At 62.2% G+C, this 9,678-nt stretch overlaps 1 protein-coding gene across 4 annotated transcripts in view; it reads left to right on the forward strand.

Annotated features, from left to right (window-relative positions):
• The window catches only part of NUDCD3 (NudC domain containing 3), a 62,197-nt gene extending 55,061 nt beyond the window's left edge, over nucleotides 1-7,136 (forward strand). The window contains exons 5-7 of one of the 4 annotated variants that reach the window (XR_008296951.1): nucleotides 3,526-3,714; nucleotides 5,784-6,012; nucleotides 7,017-7,136. Coding sequence is in view for 3 of the 4 variants with exons in the window: in XM_053218777.1 (XP_053074752.1) it covers nucleotides 3,526-3,714; nucleotides 5,784-5,894 (300 nt within the window). In the remaining variant the exon portion in view is untranslated. Of the gene's footprint in view, nucleotides 1-2,719; nucleotides 2,818-3,525; nucleotides 3,715-5,783 lie in introns of those variants that run through there. The other 3 variants (XM_027046049.2, XM_027046048.2, XM_053218777.1) reach the window with 3 other exon arrangements.
• The last annotated feature ends 2,542 nt before the right edge of the window (nucleotides 7,137-9,678 follow it).

Below are 9,678 nucleotides of genomic sequence, written 5' to 3' on the forward strand. Positions count from 1 at the left end.
TCCCCCACACCTGCACCACACACTGTGGCCCTGTCCTGTTTGGCCCACGTGGTGCTTTGATTTGTAAGCTTAAAAAACTTGTGGACAACATGGAACACCAGGAGATTGCCCATCATGGCACCGCCTCCAGCAGGTTCTAGATGTGGATCCCGTCCCTCATGGTGCGCCTCCGGCAGGTTCTGGAAGGTTCTGGATGCGGATCCCCATCCCCTCACAGAAGCGCCTGCAGAGGGCAACTTCCTGTCATCTGTCCTGGGCTTGACGCGCCTTCGCGGAGCCCCTGTCCACAGCTTTCATGGTTGCCTCCCCAGCCTGCACTGTCCAGAGGGCACCTCAGCAGGCACTTGGCCGCCTGCTTGGACACGGCTCTGCCATGGAGGGGGGTGGGGGAGGCAGAGGTGGTGACTCACCCGCACAGGTTGTGGGCGTTATGAGCTCGTTCATGTGGAGCTTGAAGTTTCTGTGAGGACATTTCAGGAAGCTGGTTCTGGGTCTGGGACCCAGTCTGTACAGGATCCTGGAGGGAGGCCAGGTAAGGGGGGGCATGTTACCAGGTGGCAGTGAGCTCGCTGGCCTGTCAAGCCAGGAGACTGAACACCAGCGTAGTTGGGGACGGGAGTGAGTGGGGGCCTTTGAAACACTGGGCGTCCAGGAGGAAGCTGTCGTGGAGGAGGAGGCCCCTGCCACCAGTGTGGGGAAGATGGGGTCAAGGAGGAATGCACAGAGCATGTGGCTGCATGACGTCTGTGCCTAAACGGGGGACATGCTAGGAGGGCACAGCATCACCTTTGCTGTGTCCTGTTGGGGATGCTTCTCTGAGTTTAATCAGGAGGAAACACCAGACAAACCCCAAATGAAGAATGGTCTTTAGGAGAGGCCGTGGAATGTTCCAGTTGAGTGGGGACAGGACCCCAGCGCACATCCCATGCTGGAGGGAAGGTGAGCTGCGGTTCTAGTAGAGGAAGGAGGTCCTCATGGAAATACCAGGGGTCAAGGGTCAAGGTGGTTCAGAAAAAAATCCTGGAGTTTGCTGTGTGTTACGCATGTCCTTAAACAGAGAGGGTTCGTGTGCAGACTCGTGATGATAAAGCATGTTGCTGGGAGGTCCGGGGAAAAGCGCACGGATGTGTTTGGAATTATTGTAAGTAAAGTGTTCAAAAAACCATGATGGCAGAGAAACTTGAGAACAGGTGCTTGCACCCTCGGTCGTCAAGGACTCGTGACCCGGAGCTGCTGGCTGTGTGGCTGTGTGTTTGTCGGGGCTCAGGACGTACCCCCAGACTGCGTCTCCACAAATCTGATTTTTAGGAAAGTAACAATGTTACAGTGAAAAATCAAAACCCCACGTTGAGCCATCAGGCTCCTTTAGACCCAGGGCCTCGAGCTCTGTCCCAAGGGCGTCTCCTCAGCGCCGTCTTGTTTTGGCCACTGCAACGTGGATGTACCTCGAGGACACCATGCTGAGTGCAAGAGGCGGGGCACTGAAGGACACGTGACATGTTTCAGGGCCGGGAGGAGGGGCTGCTTGCGGGAACAGGGCTCCTTTTGAGGTGGTGACCCCGTTGCGGAACCGGATACAGGTGGAGGCTGTACAACACTGTGTATGCACTGACACAGACTCGTTGACTTTAGTTTTTTGAAGTTTATTTATTTTGAGAGAGAGAGAGAGAGAGAATGAGTGGGGGAGGAACAGAGAGAGGGGGAGAGAGAATCCCAAGCAGGCGGCACACTACCAGTGCAGAGCCCAGCGTGGGGCTCCACCCGGTGACCCTGGGATCATGGCCCGAGCTGAAATCAAGAGTTGGACGCTCAACCAATGGCCACCCAGGCGCCTCCTGTGAGCTTCACCTCAAAAAGAATTTTTTTAAAGGTGGTGTTGGGATTGTTTTGGTTTTTGTTGGGTTTGCAAAGGGCCTGGGAGTGTTTGCTGTGTGGACCCAAGATGCGCGGGCAGTGCAGCCCACTGGGTTCTTTGCAGCATCAGCCCGTCCTATCCCCAGGCTGCACGGGGCCTGGTCATGCGTGCACACCTGCCCAGACACCCTGCATGTGGTTCGTGGTTCGGGTGAGAAGGGCTAGCGGCGGAGCCTGGGGCAGGGCAGGGCTGGCTCCTGGAGCGGCGGCCTCCAGGGTGTCTGCAGAGACCCCAGCCAGGGTGACAGCGGAGGGAACACAGAATGAGCCTAGAGGGCCTCTGTTTCCCGAGATGGATCAGCACCTTGGGCATCTCTCCAGGAACGATGAAGATGGAGTATGCTTCCACTCGGGAGGTTTTCGTTGCTTTGGAAGGAACACAGATTTGCACCTCAGTGAAGATTCTCAGTGTTGGGGCCTTGGCCGGGTCGGGTCCCCAGGCCCAAACTGAGGAGCAGAGTCCGTAAGAAGCCAGCTGAACGGAGCATCTGGAAACAAAATCCACCCCACATGCAGACCACGGCATTGGCGGGGAGAAGTCCTTCCTCTGCTGGGCTGGCAGGCGAGGGCGCTCAGAGCCCCACGCCCCCTGGGACAGTCGGTGCGGAAGAGGGGAGGCTTATTTCTGTTGTGCTGACGTTGATGCCACGCTGTCACCGTGCTGTGATCCTCTCACTTGTGGCCTGCCCTGTATCAGTGCCCACAGCCCGAATCCATCTCAGGGACCTCGCAAATGTCACTGGTGGGGACCAGGTCTGGGTTTGTGGTGTCATGATCGCTCTCCAGCCAGTAACCCTCTTCCCAGGGTGCTGCCCCGACGTGGACCTGCTCTGGCTGCTGGCTGGTCACATCTGCTCTCCCACCTGGCCCTTTGGGTCATGACGGGTTTCAGGCCATTGGATGGTAAATGGACAGTGTGAGGGAGAGTGGGCCGCCCACTTGTCAGTTCTTGGCCACCAGTCCCCAGGAGGCGTGCAGTCTGGGCCCTCCCCATATGCAGTCCCGACACTGGCGTGTGCCGGGTGAGCCGGCAGGGCCGGGCCGAAGGATGTGGATAGAGGCTCCTGTTTGGGGTCCAGTGTATCCCTGGTGGTGCAGGGAGGCTGTGAGAGGGGCTGGGTGGGGTCCTGGGCTTCAGAGAGGATGTGGGGGGTGGGGCAAGGCCTGATCCCCCGGGCCCCTGACTGGTGCCCCGTCCCCCACACTGAGCCCCCTGCTCCCCGCCATGTGCTCCCTGACTGGTGCCCCCACACACGCTGAGCCCCGTCCCCCCCACAGTGTGTCCCCTGACTGGTGCCCCACACACACACTGAGCCCCACCCCCCCATGTGCCCCCTGACCGATGCCCCCCCCACACACACACACGCACTGAGCCCGGCCCCCCCACATGTCCCCTGACCGGTGCCCCCACACACACTGAGCCCCATCCCCCCCACGTGCCCCCTGACCGGTGCCCCCCCCACACTGAGCCCGGCCCCCCCACGTGTCCCCTGACCGGTGCCCCATACACACTGAGCCCCGTTCCCCCCCCATGTGCCCCCTGACCGGTGCCCCACACACACATGCACTGAGCTCTGCACCCCCCTGCCCCCCCCGCCCCATGTGCCTCAGGTGAGCCTGAACAAGGTGGGTGAGTACTGGTGGAGCGCAGTCCTGGAGGGTGAGGAGCACATTGACATCGACAAGATCAATAAGGAGCGTTCCATGGCCACGGTGGACGAGGAGGAGCACGCGGTGCTGGATAGGCTCACCTTTGACTACCACCAGAAGCTGCAGGGCAAGCCGCAGAGCCATGAGCTGGTAAGGGGGCATGTGGGGGAGGGGCTGTGCTGGGCAGGGAAGATCCGGTGGGGGCTGGTGGCGTGGCGGGGCTGTCCCTGCCGTGGCATAGCCGGCTGTCTGCTGGGTCCTCGCAGGCCGCTCTAGCCCGGTCGCCTGGTCTCTGTCTGGCATGGGGCGCGTGTTCCACACCTGGACAGAGCCCAGGTGGTGGGGCCACGACGGGCAGGTCCACACAGATGCAGTAACTCCACATGTGACCCTAGCTCTCTCCCTCCCACAGGGCTTATGGGAGTCTGACCAGGGGCCCCGCGAGGCCTCCTTCCAAGTCCCTTTGGAACAAATGTCAGAGGCCTGAGATGTCTGGGGGGCCGGCGGGAGGGGCCCCTTGTCCACAGAGGCCCACGCTGGGGGCAGAGAAGAGGGTGGGGTGGATGCATTCATTCATTCCCAAGAGCGGAAGAAAGGGTCACCTTTCTCAGGTTACTGTTTGCTCCCCTTGTTGGGAACCAGGACCCCAGTGTGACGGGGACTGGACGGGTGAGGGGATGTTGCTGGGCACCACAGCCACCCACATCCTAGGGTTTGTTTTCTTTTTCCACGTGCGTCACACACAGGAGCCCCCCAGTGGCGTTGAGATTCGGAGGTGTCCTCTGCATCCTGGGGCATTCACTGTGGTCCTGCTGATGTCGGGGGTCCACTGCTGGTGTGTCCCTTCTGCCTGCCCTGTCTTTATCCCCTCCTCCCTGTGCAGCCAGCTTTCCTGCGAGGGTCACTCGGAGTGCTGACTGCTGCATCCCGAGTGGGCTCCTGCCCCTAGTCTCCAAATCTTCTCTCAGCCGGGCTCCCTGATCACCAGGGCTCACAGGGCAGGAGGGGAGGCTCTCAGTACCTCTTGGGCCGAGTTTTTGGCTGTGACCATGGAGTTTGCGGGCAGGGGACTTGTCTTTGTGCGAGTTTAGCAGCCGGGCTAGTTTAGTCACGTGACGGTCGCCTGTGGCTGGCGGATGAAAGCTGTGTGGACGTGGACCCCAAGGGAGGGTCTAGGGTCGCTGCCCGGGAGGGGGCCGGGTGCTCAGGCCTGAGGGGGAGTAGGAGACCCTTGCTGACAGGCCCAAGGCCAGGCAGCCGACGGGGAAGTGTCTGAAGAGCTTTGAAGATGCTGCCGGCTTGTGGGATGAGCTCTGTGCCTGGAGTTGGAGGGGAGTCCAGACGGACTTGTGTGCTGGACAGCATGCTGGCCCCGGGGCACGAGTGATACTTTCTGGGCACCTTCAGCAGGCACGAGGGAGCCAGGGGCCACACGTGCCCCTCTCCCGGATGAGACGCTAGTGAATGAGTGGCACAGGCTCTGCTGTCTGGGACGCGCCCGGGCTTGGTGGGGATTCGGGGAGGAGTATGTGCAAACGAGGGCCATCCCTGCACGCGGCCATGGGGGAAGCACGGTGTGGGGGGTGGGTTTGGGCCACAAGGAGAGTGTGAGGGCCGCAGGCGGGCTGTGCCGGGAGCAGGGGAGGCTCAGAGGTGCTGAAGCCGCGCACAGCTGTGGACAGCTCAACTGGTGGCCTCTGGAGGAAAGCTGGTCCCTGGGAGAAGGGCGATGTGTGGGGCCAGAGATGCAGCAGGGCTGACTGGTGGCTCCCCGTGAGGGCCCGGGGCAGGGCTGGTGTGGGGAGCGGGCTCAGGGCCTATCCCGGAGACGCAGGGCCCATGCAAGTCATGTCCAGCGTGGAGAGAGTGTGACTGAGGAGAGGGCTTGAAAGGGGGTGGCAGGAGGGAGTTGGAGCTAAAGCAGTGGGTGGGGGGCCCGTCGTACCCACTCTGTGTCGGCTGGGGCTGGTGTCCAGGTCCCTGGTGCGAGTCTGATGTGCTCGCCCCTGCTCCGCTGGGTTTAGCGACGGGGAAGAGTGGTCCCAGTCAGGACAGTCCCTCAGCCTCATTGGACACCAGGGTTTCTCCCCCTGCCGTGTGTGTGTGGGGCGCGCGCGTGGGGGCCTGCGGTCGCCCAGGCAGGTCCTCCCGTGGAGGAGGCCGAGTGAGCACTGCTCTGGGCTGTGCGGCTAACCTCTGTGTCTGTTTTCTGTTTGTAGAAAGTCCATGAGATGCTGAAGAAGGGGTGGGACGCAGAAGGCTCTCCCTTCCGAGGCCAGCGGTTTGACCCAGCCATGTTCAACATCTCCCCGGGGGCCGTGCAGTTTTAGCGCCCTGGCGCCCTCCCGCAGGGGCTCGCTGTCTGATTGGCCCCTGCCAGCCTTTCTCTCAAGGGTGAACCCGTGGCTCCCAGCCCCGCATCTCCAGACTGTTCCGGAGCAGTGTGGGGTGAGCGGGCCGCTGGCCCCCCCCCCGCCCCCCCCCCCGCTCTCCTCTCGCTGCTGTGCGCACTCTGCTTGCTTTCCCCGTGGGGGGGCGGGGGGGGGAGGTGCTGGGCCAGCACCCCCAGGTGCAGGGGGCACGGGGTCCGAGCCTTGACCTGACTCTGGGCACGCACGTGTGGTCTCGCTTGGCCTTTGTGTGTGTCCGCTGCCTGCTCAGACCCGTCGAGGAGCAGAGTGGGGTCTTGGTCGCCGCTTGGGGACGTGGGCCACAGGCGCAGCAGGAACTGTCCTCTGATGTCCTCCTGTGGACCCGGTCCTTGTAAGAGAGCCGACTGGGCGCCCTTGGGAGATCACAGAGACCACGATGCGCGGCCCCTCCTCTTCCACTGAGCCCAGGGCCACTGCCACCTCTGCTCTGCCAGCCCTGTGGCCGTCGCCGTGGGCCACCTTCATGGGCTCTGCCCTTGGGGCTGGGGAGAAGGACTCCTTCTGGGGGTGGTCCTTCAGGAGACCCCTCCTTTCACCTGAGTAGCTGGGAGCTGGCATGTCACAGTCATGTGGGGACAGGTTTCTGGTTCAGGGTGGCCAGAAGTGTGTGGGGAACCCCTGAGTCTCCTGATCGACCAGGCATCAGGTGGCTCTGGTGCCATCGAGGGCATCGCCAAGCTGCTGAGACCCCTCTTCAGGCCCCCCGGATTTGCACGCCTGTGTGTTGACGTGCGCGTGTGAAAACTGTTGGTGAGGGTGTGCTACTTGGGAGATGGGGGGGCCGTGGACTCTGTGGTCACGTGTCTTCCTTTGCCCGACTTTGTTTTCAGTGTTGCGTTTCTGCCCACCCTGTCTGCCGTGACCATGTCCCACCCACGTCTGGGAGCGGCCGGTGGGGCCAAGGCACCCGTCCACGTGGCTGCTGCTGGGCCACCCTTGCCCTTCCATTGGGCGTCCTCTGCCCCTCGCTGCTGGCCTGGGCCCTGGAGCCCGTGCAGCCTGCGTGTTTTCTCTTTTTAGACACGGCAGCCGCAGACCGGCTACTGAGCTCTGTCAGCGGAGGTCCGAGGAACCGCGGGGTGCCTGCCTGCGAAGTCCCCCTTCTCCAGTGTCTGTTTGCAATAAATCTGTATTTAAGCACTTCAGGGTCCCTGTGTGTCATTTGAGACGTTGTCTGTGTGTGTGTGGAGGTTTCTGGGACTCCAGCCACAAGGTCCTTGGCTCATGTCCACTGCAAACCACCGAGAACGCCTCGGTGTCTTGTGAGCCAGGCTGGTCTCTGACCTGTGGTTTTCGGAAATCTGATGAGTTTTGGATCAAGAGAAAAGGATTGTAGCTGCAGGGCCCCCATCTGTCTGTGGCAGGTTCTGGAAACCCAGGGTGAGCAGAGATCCCAAACTGTGGCCAGTGGACCCTCACGCCCACGTTCCTGTGCACTCTGTTGCGGGGGGGACCGCACTCAGTGGGCAGGGCTGGCGCTGTTTCCTGGTTTGCGATGTTTGAACCAATGGAGGGGGCACATGACCCCATTACGCACAGATGCCCAGGGCCAGAGATAACCCGCCAGGGAGGAGTGGCCCCATCTTTCACGTTTGCCCCAAGGTGTGTGGGAGGGGGAACAGGGTCTGCGATCTGTGTGGAAATGCGTCCATGGGGCCGTAGCTCTTGCACAAGGACATGTGTGCCCAGAAACGTCTGCCCCATGGGCAGGCCCAGCTGCTGCCTGTGAGTCCCCTGGACAGCAGGTTGGCGCTCATGTGGACATGGTGGGGACGCCACGGTCCTGTGTTGACACTGTCACGGCATCGGGGGGGTGGAGATGTGGGGAGTTAACCTCTGTCACTTCAGGCTCTGCTCCCCAAGCGCCCAGCCGCACCAGCCTGGCAGTGTTCTTACCTGGCGGGGTTCTTTACGGTCGGCCTGCCCACGCAGGTCTGCCAGAGTGCGGCACCTCCTGGACGGGGTCAGGGGACAGGACCAGGTGCGCGGACACTGCAGCCCATGCCGGGAGAGTCTGGGCTCCCGGGACTCAGTCTTGTTCGTGTCGAGGGGAGGGGGTCACACAGTGGGATGGGGGCACACCCCTGCTGTGGACAGCAAGCCTGGCAGCCTGACGTGGCTGTCCTGGGTAACTGGTGTCCTGCCAGGCAGACCTGAGACCTCCATCCTGGAGAAGGAGCCCAGGCCTGGCCTCCTGCTTCCCAGGCTTGTTTACCAAAGCCGGATGAGCTCTTTTCGGTCCACACAGTGTGGGAGGCCTGCAGAGGTGACACCCCTGAGGCTGGAGCTAGTGCCCGCTCCTGCCCCATGCCCTGCGGGGCCCACCGGCCTCTGCTGTACACGTGGCACTGGCCTGGCAGTGGCCGGGTACTCTGCAGGTGGGGGTTAGGCCCCCAGCGTCATTTGGCGACAGAACCCCCACAGCCCAGATGTTCCAAGAGGGGCCCCTGAGATGTGGCTGACCACTTCCTAATCTGGGTCTGGGCCAGCTGCTCTCCTGGGGCTCCTCCCTAAGTAGGGGTTCCAGTGTAGGTGTAGAGATGGTGGGGCCAGAGGCCAGGGGGAGCCCACCCGTTGGGCAGAGTAGTAAGGAAGCTGGCCAGGTCAGGACCATCCTGTGGCCTGGGGTGTGGCCCCCGGTGGGCCGTAGTGGGGAAGTGCAGAGCCATCCAGGGTGTGCTGTCCTCAGAGGGGTTGATAGCAGCCACAGGGGGGCCTGGGGACAGGAGACCTTAGACCGGGGCTCAAGATGCTAGCAGAGGCACTGAGGGAGGAGGAGGCAGGGACTTGGAAGGAGAGAACGGTCCTTGGCCACCAGGTTTTCCCTCACCCAGACAGGTGACCTCTCCCCATTTAAACCGACACTTTGGGCCCACGTGGTGAGGGAGGGAGTGGGCAGGGGGGCGTATTGCCCACCCTGTCTCTACTTCCGGTGGGGAAGGGGGCAGGGCCCGCCCCTGCCTTCTGGAGCGCCAGCATCCTCAGGGACACCTGGCAGGGTCAGGACTGCCCCGCAGGCCAGGTGCGTCCCTGTCCTGGTCTCTGGATGGGTCAGGTGTGTCGACCCCCTCAGTTAAGGGGAGGCAGGCTGTGTTTCTGGAGCACCGGGCACACTAGAGGTCACAAAGTGCATCCTGGGACTCGGCAGGGATTGTCATTGCCCCTGATAGTCACAGGACGTGTGCACTCTGTGTTTACAGTTGAGTACGCAGCCCTGTTACCAGAACCCTGGGTTACCTGGGCTCGTGATCCAAATAAAGCACAAAGATCTGGGGTGAACGCGACTGAGGATGGATTCTGCAGGCCAGAAGAGCCCCCAGTGCACCCCAGGGCCGGGACAAGGGGTGGTGAGGTCTGCTCACCTGCCAGGAAGGTGCAGGTCAGGGCCCAGGTGCAGGATGGCAGTCTTCCAAAGCTCCCTACTGACCCCTGTGGGGGCGTTGTGGCCCCTGCAGAGGTGGGTGCACCTGAGGGTCTCCCCAACCTCACCCCAGGCCAGAGGGTACCACGGAAGTCTGGAGAGGGCCCCTTGCTCCTCAGTTTCCGCAAGAGAACCCTGTCAGTGCCTGTGGCCCCTCTGGGGGTCCCACAAAGAGGGCTCAGCACTGGGGGACGCACTGTCTGCTGCCCCCTTGCCTCCAAGAGCCGGACCTCCCACCCACCCTGGACCCTCCAGACTCCT

This window comes from Acinonyx jubatus, chromosome A2 (genome assembly GCF_027475565.1).
Source record: "Acinonyx jubatus isolate Ajub_Pintada_27869175 chromosome A2, VMU_Ajub_asm_v1.0, whole genome shotgun sequence".
Lineage (NCBI taxonomy): Eukaryota > Metazoa > Chordata > Mammalia > Carnivora > Felidae > Acinonyx > Acinonyx jubatus.